Genomic DNA, 14,518 nt, shown 5'->3' with positions numbered 1-14,518 from the left:
CAAATTAACACATGAAAGACAAGAACATATCTGTTTGATTCAGTGCAGTCAATAGTTGTGTGTCTCTGTTCATCTGTTGGTCTGTGTTGCTATAAAGAGTATAAAATAGGCTACCATTGTGGAATGGTATAGTAAATATTCTTTTTTTAATCTCATTGTAATAAAAAGCTAGGAAGCCATCAGCAATTGAAGAAGAAATTTGACCAAAAATTTAAGAGTAAACAAGGTAAATACAAGAGATAGAATAAGAAATATAATATTTTTTTCTGTAATTTTTCAGCACCATGCCATTTTCTTTAAATACAGTACAATGTTTGATGTGGCTGCTCATCTAGGCAGTTATTTTTAGCCCATTAGTGAGCAGGATTTTTCTTCCATGATACCTTACCATTTTATCAGCAGCTGATTTGGACTTGCAAATCACTGGTCCTATTGATCAAAGATGCTGAACTCCTACGGTTCCTATTGATTTCAGCAGGAGATGCAAATGTTCAGTGCCTCTGAAAATTGCATCCCATGTTCTTAGATTTAACCATCCCTGACTACAAAATGACTATTTTATACACAAATGAATTCTCAACTATGAATATGAAGTTGTCCCTGTCCTTCATGATATTATCACTATTTATGAGCATGCACTGGAGATGGGTGTTGGGTCTTACATTATATTCATATGGAGGGTGAGGAAATGAAAACCTCTCTGCTGTCTGCCATTGTGACCTGTCATTTCGCACACTGCGTACAAGGCAGAGGAGTGATGGCTTCAACATTGGCAAAGGCCAGGCCAAATTTTAAGGATGTCTGTATCTCAGCGCATAGATTTATAACATTGGTTGCATAGCTTTTTACAATATAAAGCAGTAGGAAAAATAGAAATCCGTAACTCTGAGAACTAGAAATTATGCAGAGAAGGCTCAAGGGGAAAATATGCCGATTTGACACTGAAGAATATCTAGAGTAAGCTTTGCTAAAGAGTAAACTTTGCTAAATGTTTCGGGTATATGAAAAAGCTGGGATGCAGATCTGCAACTCTGAAATGTTGTTGAACTCCTTAGTGGGATAAGCTCTCGTTAACACAGGTACACCAGGGTTTCACAGCTGGAAATCATGGTGTCTGTTCTCTCTGAGCCTGGGTCTTGCTGATGAACTTGATATTGTCACGAATCTTTAAGTACAGTAAGGAGAAAGCCTTAGTGTATATACAACATACACTATGACAGCATTGTACTGTTGTTTAAGATTAGGTTTTGTTTGTTCCTAAGTCTAACATATGACTTAGTAATGAAAAATTGAACCAGGCTAGTCATTATACATCCCAGTAGGAGGACTGCAGGAGAGGAGGTGATATTTCTATTCTCAGGTATAAAAATATGTTAAGTATAAAGAGAAGACTGCTTGAGAAAGAGGAGAATGCTTGAGAGTTAAGATGCCTATAATAAATACATGGAAAAATCCTTATTTCATGAAAGGCCATATATGGTCCAAAATAACTTATCATTTCAATATGGATTTCAGAAAAAAAGATTCTTAAGACTGAATCAAATATTAACAGTCTCAAATTTTCAAATTTGGTTAGAGCAGAATGACATAACGTTTTATTTACAAAATGAGCTTACAAAAGAAGAACACCTCTTCTGTAGGTCAGGATCAGAACTTCGATTCTGACTCTTAATTGTGTTCAGGTGTTTTCACATTGCTTCACCTTTACAGTGCCCAACTGGAACTGAGGCACTGATGCACCCGTGGCTTCATGCCACAGTGAAATCCAGTTTTATAAGCAGGACCTCTTAGCAGTTATAGAAAATAAATATTTTTCTGGCACTCGGTCAGAGCAGGTGCAGAAAGAATAGTCAGCTGCTGATATACGTTCTACTAGAGCTCTTCTAAAGTTTAGGCTTCAGGGAGGTGATCTACTGAGATTTTGTAAAATAACTGGGAACAGCAGAGAAAGCTAAACAAAAGCCTTTAGTGGAGGTCAGCAATTTGGAGAGGCTTCCCATTTGTAGGATTTTTGTCCTCTGAAGTTCGTCTTGCAGGTTGATAAGTACTTATTGCACAGGACTTTTTTGACATCTCCTCACTACTGAGAGTCTCTTTTGCACTGGAGCCAAGCCTCTTATTCATATTCTGCCAAATGTGTAGCACAGGAGTTGACAAGCTGTGCTTACACAGAAGGTAGATAAGAATAAATTAAATTAGATCATTGGCTTCATAGCAGATGGTGGGTTAATCCAGTTTACAAAGCGAGTTCTGAAAAAAATGCTTATATCTTTGTGGATATTTACTCGAGTATGCCGCAGAATTGAGGGGACTGAGTTAGTTTATATGGAAGTGACAGTTTGTTTTATTTAAATGTTGAACAAAATAAGCAACCTGGCCATTTACTTCAGAGGTAAAGACTCAAGCTTTGGTTCCGAACAGGGCCCAACTGGTTTCACTTACAGTAGTAATGTGAAGCAACCAAAAACCTGCTTCTGGATAGAGAAAATCCCTTAGGCAGCATGAAGTCACACTAGCTTTTCATGTCATTGTTCCATGAAGGAAATTTATGGGAAGGGTAGAAGATATAGGCCTTTAATTTATCTTCTTCTGCAACAGATCTGTTTTATATCTAATAATTATTTTTTACCTAAGAAGCATAATCAGTTAGCCAAGAAAAGCTCTGTACTACGAGTAGAATCTTCTGTATTCAACAGAGAGGTCATTTAAAGTTACCCTGAGCAGCTCCGCTGTGCAGCCTGGCAAGGGCAGGGTGACTGAGGAAGAAGCTTAGTTTCACCATAATCCTGTGACATCCTCCAGTCTCTTTAGCGCCATTGACTACAGACTCCTCCAAATTTAGCATCTGCAATAGCATCCATAATACATGTTGTAAAAAAAAAAAAAAAAAAAAAAGTGTATGTCCACTTTTGTGTTCCAATTTTATCTGAAACTTTGAATTAAACAGGGCTATGTAATAAAATATAAATGAAATACAGGTATGGTGGCATCCATCGTATAAGCTCTATCTCCAAACATTATGTAAAGAAGGTCAAATTTTCCCTTCAGATATCTTTGCCTGCCTCCAGATCATGTCAGTGAAAGCAATGTACAACTCTGCTCATGGCAGAATGCAACTCATAAATAACACAGAGCAAAGTAATAATGGAATGATAGAGGGGGGAATATACTGGAGGTTCAAGCAAGCCAAGAAAGAATATCTTTTCAGATGAGCTTTGCAGTAGGATGGAAGAACCAAGGACACAGAGAAATCAAGTTGGAAGTTCAAGAATGCCAGGTAAAGAAGCGCGGTTGCTACTAGCAGGGAGAATATTGGCACTCAGTTTTTAACGAGAGGTGCAGTTAGGCCCAGACGAGGGGATGTTATGGGCTGATGCTCCTGGTGTCTCACCACAGCCCCTCCTAACTTCAAGTATGAATTTTGCAATTGTGAAGCATACTGATGCTGCTAACAAGCTGTTTAATCTCCACTTGCCTGGTAGTCCTTGGTTTTTGCTTGAAACTGTAGCAGTTCACCAATGACCTTACGCACTCTGCCAGCAGCTGAGGCATTTTAGGTGCTGCAAAATACAGGGTATCTGATTGCAGAATTTTTCTGGAATGCCAGGTAGGCAGAGCCAAAGTAGCTTTTGCTTCTTCTGTAATACCAGTGTAGTCATCAAATCTCAAAGGCTGTTTTTTGTGTTCTGTGGGAACTTGAGTTACATCCAATAATGCATCTTTAGTCATAATGGTGGGGTTTGGTAATGCTAGTCAGCAACCAGCCTCCAGTACTCAAAAGTACTGCAGTCGAGGTCTTTTTGTGTAAACATCAGTCTGGAAGGCTGAACTTTGAGGAAAGGGCAGAGACCTTCATCAGTAAGTGAATCGCCCTCCTTTTTACCCAGCCCAGTCCTAAGTGGGACAGAGTGACGGTGTCATCTTCTACTTGGTCTGTGGAGTAGGGTCTTATACCTGGGCACTACCCATGGGAAATGCAGCTGAGAATCTTACAAATGGATTTATGCTGTGGGAAATGACATTGTGGCCCACTGTTGAATTCCACGGCATCTTCTGTGCCCCTTTGTGTAAAAGGGGAAAAGCAAAAGCCAGAAATCCACTAGAAAAATCAAAGAGAGAATGACTCAAAAGATAAGTTCTTTTGAGCTTTTTAATGAAATTCAGTATGTGCCTACTTATTTCTAAAAAGATTTGAGAGAGAGAGATTTGAAAGTTTTATTTAATCTTATTTGGTGAAATATCTGTATATTTGAAACATGATGTACATGTGTTGTAGGAAGCACAAGCTTTGTAGGAATTATGTATACCCTAGGTAAAAGAAAAGTATCACAGAAAATGAAGAGGCAAGGTAAGGCTCTGTGTCTGCTAAATAAACATTTATTATTCCCTGTAGTTAACTTCTGAAAAGGTATCTCTAAGAATTAATGGCTTTACTGGTGTACATGGTCTGGTTTTACCAGAGTGATACCTGGATCTGAAGATAATTTCTCAAGAGCTATAGCTAATGTAATGAAAATTGGATTGATTTTCAGATTGCAAGATGACCAGGTTTCTGCAGTGATAGAATTCATTCAGTTTAATTCAAGTAGACCTTATTTTCATAGCAATGTGCTTTGTTGTTCAAGCACTCGGTCTTGCACGTTGTTTAACGTGAAGCTGGTCTACCAATATCCCGTGTCATCTCCCGTGGACTACAGGTCCAAGGCTGGCAGAGACCATCATCTCTACAATGCCGTTGGTGTTTCTCAGGGAGGAAACTGACTGTCAAGCATACATACAAATAGTTTTGCTAGCTTGCCAAGCTTTGGCACGAACTGTAAAAACAAGAACACTTCCCCAGCCTGAAGGAAGACAAAGCAAGCAAACTATTCGAATTGGTGCAAATGGATGACAAAATGCATAGTGTACGTAATCTGGAAAAGACATATAGTAAGGAAAAATGTTCATTACATATCCAGTCCTTGCTTTGTGACGTACCCTCTGCAGCACATGCAAATGCTGTCTTAGGAAATTAATAATAGCAACGATGGAAATAGCGTTAGAAAGCAACTAGATCATATTCATGATTCTATAACCACTGAAAGCTTAGTGATGTGTGCAGTTACGTTTTGCATCTAGTGTTGATCTCTTTCAAGGGCTGATACAATTATTTGCATTAGTATAAATGAAGTGGACATTCATTAGTTATCAATCCCATTGAAGTTTGTTCCTTTTTGTTGTTATTAAATCTTTAAATCATAATAATGTCCAGAAGCTCAAGCCAGGAGCAAGAGCCACCTGCTTTAGAGATGTCAAGGCATGTTGATTTTTGTTGTACCTTCTGTACATAGAAGTAATTTGTCTTGCATTAATAAGATCAAAGATCAGAGCTTAGGTCTGTGTGATCCGACTGCAAGAGCCTTTTTAAAGTATTAGCATGGTGCCTTGATGGTTTCAAGTCCGTGGAATATGAAGCAATCCAGGCAAGTCGCTGGCTTGAGATCTCACCACTAACACCGGAGTAAGCTTCCAGTATCTATTCTGGGGAGTGGGAATTTACTGTCCAGTGGTGTGTCTCCAGAGCCCAGATCTGATGGGGAAGCAGTGGTTTCTGAATTCAGTAAATTTGGCTCTCTTCTCCTGAAGCCAAAAAAAAAAAAAAAAAAAAAGTGTCACAAATACTGTCACCTCACTAATTTGATAGAAATGCTCTCATTTGCTTGATTTGGATCATGTATCTGTGTCTGGGTGATCCAGGAGTGCACAGATCTGGAATTAATGACTGTAGATTGGCAGCTTTGCATTCCTGTGGTAGTTTTGGCAAGCCCTTGCCAGGAACCCATTGAAGGCATGGGGTTTTGCTTTATAATTTAACTTTTCAGCGTGCAAGGGAGGATTGTGAGCAAACACATAGAAAATAGATAATAGACTCTAAGTTTCCTGTTTGTATTGAGATTGTTTTCCTTAAAGCATGTGCAAATGCAAAAGAAAACAATGTACTTTCTAAATGCAAGACCCATTCTAGATCGCACTTACTTCTCCTGAGAGTCTCTGAGGTTCCTACGTGATTCAGGAAGAGCAAATCTATTGCCTTTTAGGCTCCCACTGTGGGCAGATCCTACCCAGTGCAAATTGCTGCATGTGGCTGAAGAGCCTGCTACTCGGATTTCGCTCTTTATGTGGCAATTTCAGCTTCTCTGTGGGGGGTGTCCTCAATCCATATTTTAGTGGGTCATTGGTTCTCCCTGCTGAGTTAATTCAATGCAAAGGCAACCTTTTTCTTGGAAGAATTTGCCCTCCTCAGTAAGACCTAGGTAATTGTCTAGAATGACTGCAGTACTATCATATTATGCTTAAAATAAGATCCTCTGTTGTTGTCTTTCTCCTACCATCCTTCGATGCCTCGGATCAGAAACAACAGAAAGAAAAGCAGAAAAAGTGAATGGCTGTGCAGGCAAAGTGGAGTAGGCAGCCCCAATCTATGGTAATAAGGATAGGTTATGACTTCATAAAAGGATTAATTTAGTAGATTTCCCAGTGCATACATAAATAACAACTCTATTTCTGTTAATATGTGTTGTGGAATAATTGCGTATATTTTAGATCTGGAGCCAGTTTTTTATCTGCAGTGTAATTCTAGAGTATATCCATGGAGTCAGTGTTTTTACTAATATTTAACCTAAGTGAAAAGATTTGGGAATGCAGTGGGCACAGTTTCACTTGGAACTGGGTTGGAAAGGTGAGAAGTTTTTCTTGGTGGCAGTGTTTTAATCAACAAACTCTGAGCTCTTTGACAGTTGAAAGCTGAGGGACAACACTGATGTAGCGTTAGAATCTGTCACACAATATTAAATGCCTTCAACTGTTATCCTTTTAATTGCAAGTATTTCCATTAATTGCTATAGAAATTCATCACCCTAACCTGGCTGAGCTCCAAAAGAAAGTGTGGAAACTCATTAAACATTGAGTTTTAAGGTAAACTAGTAAATTGCTCATTAGACCCCTTGAAATTCTGATTTATTACTAACAGAACGAAGTAATACTTGACTTCGCAGAAACTGGGTCATAGCATTCTTTCTTAGTCTGACTGAAGGTGCTGTAGCTTAGACATCAGTTAATTGGTCTTCATTTTTTTGCAGCAGTACACTTGTTTGGTTTAACCTGGCAACTACAGCCTGTTGAAGGGCAGCTGTATGAAAATGGAGTTAGCAAAGGAAATAAAGGAACAGAATCCATGGATACTACTTACTCACCGATCGGAGGAAAAGTTTCTGATAAAACGGAAAAAAAAGGTATGTGTGAATGCGAAGACAGATTACGAATATTTAAACATTACTACTGTTCAGATTCCGTATTTGCTACAGTTTGACAGTATTTTGAGTTCAGGTTCTATCTTCTCTAGTGTAATTTTAAAACAGGTATCAAAAGCCCATAACCAGTTTGTTTCCTTTAGCAGAACTCTCACTGAAATTAGCAACCAACCCAAGCCATTAGGAAGGTAATGTTCAATAGCAAAATAATCACCCTTCTTTTGCGAGAGAAGAGAGATTAGAGCGTTTGGCTTCTGTCTTAAGACGGGGACGTGAGACCATATTCTCCTTATTCCCATTTGTGCAAAGGGCTTGTTGCCGTGCCTGTCTTGCAAAGCAAAGTCAGTCTTAGGCAAAGTGAAACCCTTTGTACTGACAGGTCAGAATATGCAGAAGGGTAGAAATCTTAATGCTTTTAAAAGCATCCAGTTCTTGAAGGCGTAAGCTAAAATGCAGTGTCCTGTCACATCCTGGCTTAACCAGTCATAGTGAATCAGCTCGCAGGAATCTACTGAGGTTTCACAAAATGCCTGAGCCAGTCTGGCAGCTCCCTGCTGCGAGGCGGACAGTCCTGCTCTGCCCCCGCTCGCTCCCTGCGCACCTCCCTGCGTCCCCGTGCCCACTGCAGGGATTGTCTCCTGCACGACCAAGACACGTCAGTTCACTATGGCAGCAGAAAATGGCTTCATTAAAAATGCGAATAGTCTTCTGCCATGTAAGTGGCTGAACCGGCTCTTTTGAAGGGGCAGAGAAGTGCCAGAGCGGGCATAGGAAAGGAGTGGACTGTGCAGCAAGGAGTGTGAAACAGAGAGCAGGACTGTCTCTGAGATGCACAATTCCTTTCTCTCAAGTCCTGTCATTTAATGTTGTTAAATCACCTACTCCAATATGGCCCATGCTTCCCATTGACCACCATGGTGATGCTTTCCGACTGTAAGAAGTAGATGGCCCTCCCATTTCTTTTTATGATACTCAGAGAAAGTGGATGAATCAGATTAGATCAGAGAAAAGTGAATGGCAGTAGAATATGAACCCTAGCGTTTCCAGTTGTTAGGAGGAAGGTAAAATTATACTGAGAGCTCTGCAATGATAGGAGGTTTCCAGAGGTTTCAAATTCTAGAGCAGAGCAGTGATCTGATTTTGTGTATGCCAGGTAAGATCTATGACTGTAAATATGAGACAAGGTGGGACGTGGTTGTACCAGTCCCTCCAGAAGGAAGATTACATCTCACATCAATAGTCTTACAAATCACTGTGGCATAACTGGATAGAGATCATATTAGATAAATGAGCAATAGAAATATATGTAAGGAGACAATGATGTTGTTATCCATTATCTCGTCCCTTAGAATGGATTGGCAGTGAATTGCAGTAAATGTTTTATACACTTCTGTATTTTTGTCCTGGTGCACCATAGAAAATATGTCAAATAGTTCTTCTCAACTACATTAAATCATTTTGTCAATATATTACAGATTTAATAAAAGCTCTTCCAAAGCATTTGGCTTCCAAAGGAGGGTGTGCAGGAAAAACATCAAAAACATCAAAAATCTTAAAAATCAGGTGCTTGAGAACAGAGAAAAGAATATGTGAGTCAATAGAGACTCAATGTAGTAGGTAAAAAACCAAAGCACCTGCCTTGCCCCAGGCAATCCCAATGTCTTGTGTAGCTATGCAATTCCCCCGCAACACTAAAGCATGGAGGGCTGTGATAGCAGAACCACTTCAGTGAGGGCTTATCCAGCAGTTTCAGAGGTCGGTCTTGAATATAGCTAGACTGTTGTCCCACTTGTCCCCTTTCACGTTTTGGGGGTTAACCTGTAATCCAGGGTGTATGCTAACAGGGAGTATAGACTTGGGAAAACGCAAGAAAAATCATGTGGACTTAGTACCAGGCATTAATAAATGAATAGTCTGGCTGTGGCTAATTTCTGGTGGTTTTCTTTCTTTCTGTCATTTTTAATATATATAAGTAATTTGATTGCCAGTGCTCATACCAAATTCTCCATGTAGATGTGCTGGGAAGGAGGATTTGGAAACAGGCAACTCCTTTCACTACAGCAGGATACCACAGGAAGTTGATACTTTGCCTGTAAACTTGAAGCCTCTGATGTGATTTCACAGGGATAAATAACTACTGTCAGATCTTGTGACCTCCCATTTTCCCAGCTCAATGCAGCAGCACAGAATGCTTTTTCCAGACGTTGAAAGCATATATTTTAACTAATCTTTTAATGAAAATCAAGTTTACAAACCAGCAAGTCAGATTTCTTTAAGAAGTCATTTTATAACACACTGACCCACGGCTATGAGTTAACATTTTAATATGTAGTAAAGTGATTAAAAACTCAGACATCCTATTGATGCTGGTATTTACCAGGGGAGTACAAGGAGATTGATTGTTTCAGGATCAGTAATAATCAGCATATGGGTACTTTCTTGTGAAGATAATTGGCACCACGCTGTTCAGAGTTTTACTTTCTTGAAGCCAAAAGAAACCTGTGATTAGGAATCTATCTCTGTTTTAGACTTGCAAGGAAAGTGTGCTTAGAAAGAATAGGGAAGAATTAATACCAGCTGGCAAGGCTGGGAGCCATACAAGGAATTGAATATGGATAATTAAATGATATGCTGGCATAAGAAAAATGTTGTTATGAGAAAGATGTTTTTAGAACAAGAACAGAACTTATATTGCAGCACTGTAATTTTAAAAACTTATTTTAGACTTTTTCAAGAAAGAGCAAGGAAGTATACGAGGATAGTCTGTGAATAGTGTATCTTCAGATGCCTTTTTTGTACAGCCAAATACCTGCTTAGTTCAATTAAGCATAGAAACAGAGCTAAATTCTTTTTCTATGAAGAAAGCACACTGGGTCAGTGAATACGAAAACGTGCACTTCAGCCATGGCTCTTACAGCCTTTTCATGCTATGTGGTTGTCTGAAAAAATAGTGTTTGAAAGGCAGAGATGCTGCAAATGCATACTTTCAGTAGGTGGTAGATAATCTCTATATTTTCATGTTACCGTTGTGAACAGCAGCATGCACTTCTTTCCTGTGTAATGAGATAAAAGTAAATCTAAGTGCATCTGGTTTTTTAAGGATTACATAAAATTATTACTAAAGCAAAGGCATTTTAAGCCAAATGTGGAAAAACTCAGAGATATGTAGTTTTGAGCCTAGCAACACTAACATGGTATTCAGCATAATTTGATAACATCAATTAGTGAAAATACTTCCTGCCTAAAGACATAATGCTTTTTATTTTCAACAAAGAAACAGGCCTTCTCACTTCAACAAACTAAGAAGCAGTTACTGTATTTTAAAGGACCTTGAACACCAACCAATAATGCCATTAACTTCAAAAATGATACTGTATCCTTGACTTTTTACTTAGTGCTCTACTGTCTTGTAATTGAATCACATTAATTACCATGTGTCAATATCACCAAAAAGTTCCTTAGTGTTTTACTTAACCCAGGGTAATTGCTTGCAAAGAATCATTAAGATTTAATATCTCTGGAGTACTGGAAATATGGGAAAAGGTTTTTAAATTTACATCAGCCAAGCAGGATCTTGTATGGGTTGGGGTGGGAAGGGATCCACTTTCGTTGCCCAACATAGGAAGTTTAATTCTCTTTTCAAAACTCGACATTTAAGATTTTTTCCATGAAGCAAATTCGACAGAAGTAGTCTCACCTTGAACATTGTTGAAGTAGCAATTTGGAAATATTTTAACTCATGAACTAAGTAATAGGTGTATTTTTAGATTATTAGATTGCAAGTTCTGTGCTCTAAAAATAGATGCTTTTACGTGGTAGGTGCTAGTCAGCTCCTAGTTCTTGCTATAGTTTGGTGACACAAAGCAGCTGAAAAGCTGGAAGATCCAGTACCCTGAGAATTGCTCCTGCCTTGTAAATTAAATCTCTGTTCATTAAGAATGCTGAGTACTTCCTACAGTAGTTAAAGCCTATGTAAGATCCCACTGAGGATCTTTGTTATTAATACATTCAGGAAAGAGCTGGCCCTAGCTTTGCTACGGCTGTTTTCATTTCCAATGGCAATTTATAAAATTTCATGTACATTATGTTGCATTAGATATTTATATGCCTTATTGTAAAAGGTGAGGCTCCAGTCACTTTGATTGCTCTTCTTTATCCTTCACTGTGATACTGGAATGAAATGAAACATAAATGGATATGGCTGCTGAATTCAATCTTCTTCTCTTGGCTCTTCCTCCAATGCAGCATACTATCCTGCTTTTTTTCTAGTCAAGAGAAAGTATGGAAATGTGAGTTAGAGTTTTGCAAAACTTAGGATGGAATTAGCTCAGATGTTAGCAGGATGGGGTCTGTGATTTGCAGCATGTCAGGATGCTGATCACAGACCGGCATTAAAATACACAAAGATGGTGATAAAAGCCAGCGAAGCAAGCCAGCTCCAGTTTAGTTTGGCAATGGCTTCTTTACGCATTCCATTTCCCTTTCTATTTCAGCTCTCTCATACCCATGTGTGAAGTTACATACTGTAGATGTCTGCAAATGTATTGTTAGGCATCATGAAATTATGCCAGTTTTCTCTTTAGATTGCCTGTCCCTATCCTCGTCCCCCTGTTAGGCTTTCATGCCGGAAGTCCAAGCCAAAACAGATGGTCTTTATTTCTCCAGGACTAGATTATCACTACCATAATAAAATCATTAGGAATGGTGATTAATAGAAATCCAGGTTTGGACATGGGCTCTGACCTACCAGGTTTGATGGGTTTTCTGTCCTCGCTGGTGTCCATTTGTGTAGCTTATGGAATGCCCGTTCGACAGTAGTCTGAAATACGTGCCAGAGGAAGCTCTCCCGCTGCCTTCTCTCTGTGCGTTCTCAGTTGAATGGGGTTTGTTTGCATAGCTGATAGGTAAAGACTGTGGTTTATGCAGCAGCGATTCTACCTTTTTATATTCAATAAAGCATTCCAAGATTTCCAGGGCAAAAATGCTCTGCAACGCCTGTTGTCGTAAATATTGCATGCAAGTTTATTTGTATTTTTCAAATAGTTTAATAAAAGATGCAATGGTTTCAGTGAAACGCCCTCCATTTAGAGGTTGTTTTCAATATATCCCGATATATCTAAGGCACTTTTATACCTCGTGACCTATTATCTTCACCGGCCATGAATACGCAACTGATTGTTTTGTTTGTTTCTGGAAAATTAGTGTTTCAGAAGGGACGGGCCATAGACACAGGAGAAGTTGAGATTGGAGCACAAGTTATGCAGACGATCCCCCCTGGTTTATTCTGGCGCTTTCAGATTACTATACATCACCCCATGTACCTGAAATTTAACATTTCACTGGCGAAGGATTCTCTGCTGGGAATTTATGGCAGAAGAAACATTCCGCCTACTCACACTCAGGTAATTAGCAATAATACTCATTCTGTCATGCTTACCTTTTCAAACAGCAGTGGATGCCAATGTTCACAATACACTTTCAAAGCAGGGAGGGAGGAAGGGACTGGCTGTAACCACAAAAAGCAGTCTGTTTATCCCTTTCTCTTACCGAGGTCTAGCTATACCCTCAAACCATGCTCTCTCAGAGGAAGGGACAGCGTCGGGCCAGAAAGGTCAGCGGTTGTGACCACCGCGATGTGACTGTCCGGGAGGCTGGACAGGTACACACTGTGCTGCTGTGTAGCTCCAGCGTCTTCTTTGCAGGGGCAGTAGGATGAAGTACCAGATCGTTTGAAAATGCTTTAATCTGTTTACGACTTCATCAAAACAAACAGATTGCATAGTCAGTGTAAAGAGTTAATAGAAGAAAAAAAAAAGCTGTTTCTGGTTTCTAATATGAAGATTATTTTTGAGTGTTTACTCCTAGGGATTTTGGAGGAGAAAACCTAGCTAAGCAGTAAGAATATGCAATATTGCTGGTCACATTCAACTTTTGGTTTTTTAGGCTTAATGTATTTGGCATATGAAGCTGTCATTTTAATGGAGAATAGATTTTTCAGCTTTCTTATAGCAGGATCACACTCCATAGAGTGTGATAAACTTATGTATGGAATCATGGAAAGATTGTTTAGAAGGGGCCTCTGGAGATCCTCTAGGCTAACCTCAAAAATTATTTACTAGAGTTTTGATCTTAGAAATAAGCGCTTTTAGCTGTCATTGACTTTAAGTGAAGCTGGGTCTTCAGTTGAGCTGAAGTTGAATTTTGCTGAAAATCAGAATGCCTAGAAAAACCTAGAGAAATATATGCATTTCTTGAACAGGGATTCATAGAAAGGTTTACATCTCTGATGCTTTGATGTCTTAAAGTTGTCAGCAGCAACTTGATTAGGTATTAAGAACTTCCAAATAAAGAATAGATACTTATTTGCATTAATAAAATTAAATATAAATAAAAAGTTTATTTAGGTTTTTATATATGATACTGATATTAAGGGAAAAGCACTTTAAAATCTGGTCTAGAACAATAAGTTCTTTAATCTGTTCTTGGCATTTGAGATGAATCACTGCATAATGTAGGCACTACAGCTTGGGAATTCTGGAATTCTTCCCATTAGAGAGATGTAATTTTTGAAGTAAATGTGCTGTATTTAGTGCAGCAAGTCTGAATTTACCCTGCCATAGCAAACAGCAAGTTTTGATGCCAGATTTCTGACCTGCCATAATGCTTTTTATATGGAAACTGAAGCTAAATAGACTAGGTTATGCAACTGCTGTCCACGTTGGTGAATACTTAGTCAGTCAGGCAATTCTTCTTAAGATTTCAACTGTTTATTCCAGTTTGAATGAGACACGCATAGTAGATTCATAAAAATTTGCTAGGTGGTTAATTTTTGCTCATTATTATTTCAGTTTGATTTTGTAAAACTGATGGATGGAAAACAGTTAATTAAACAGGAACCTAAAAACTCAGAGGAGCCTCAGCAAGCTCCCAGGAATCTGATCTTAACTTCACTGCAAGAGACAGGTTTCATCGAGTACATGGATCAAGGAGCTTGGCATATGGCATTCTACAATGATGGGAAGAAAGTGGAGCAAGTGTTTGTACTAACTACAGCGATTGGTAAGAAGAATTACAATTGTTATTCTGATTATTACATTGGAAAGGTGTATTTGAAAAGAAGTTATTGACCTCGATTCCGGCTTCTCTTAAGTATTCTTTTAAATACGTTTTATTTCAGCTTAGTTTAATTAACCTCAGTGGAGCAACTTCATGTTTATGCCAATATTAGA

General features: G+C 38.8%; 1 protein-coding gene across 2 annotated transcripts in view; it reads left to right on the top strand.

Moving 5' to 3' along the window:
* TENM1 (teneurin transmembrane protein 1) overlaps window positions 1-14,518 on the top strand; it is a 347,960-nt gene that overhangs the window by 198,918 nt on the left and 134,524 nt on the right. For both annotated transcript variants that reach the window (XM_072877199.1, XM_072877198.1), the window contains 3 exons: window positions 7,119-7,271; window positions 12,492-12,691; window positions 14,138-14,348. In XM_072877199.1, coding sequence (XP_072733300.1) covers window positions 7,119-7,271; window positions 12,492-12,691; window positions 14,138-14,348 — 564 coding nt within the window. The remainder of the gene's footprint in view (window positions 1-7,118; window positions 7,272-12,491; window positions 12,692-14,137; window positions 14,349-14,518) is intronic.

Source organism: Ciconia boyciana, chromosome 12 (genome assembly GCF_034638445.1).
Source record: "Ciconia boyciana chromosome 12, ASM3463844v1, whole genome shotgun sequence".
NCBI lineage: Eukaryota > Metazoa > Chordata > Aves > Ciconiiformes > Ciconiidae > Ciconia > Ciconia boyciana.
This window is presented reverse-complemented; position numbering and strand designations above follow the sequence as displayed.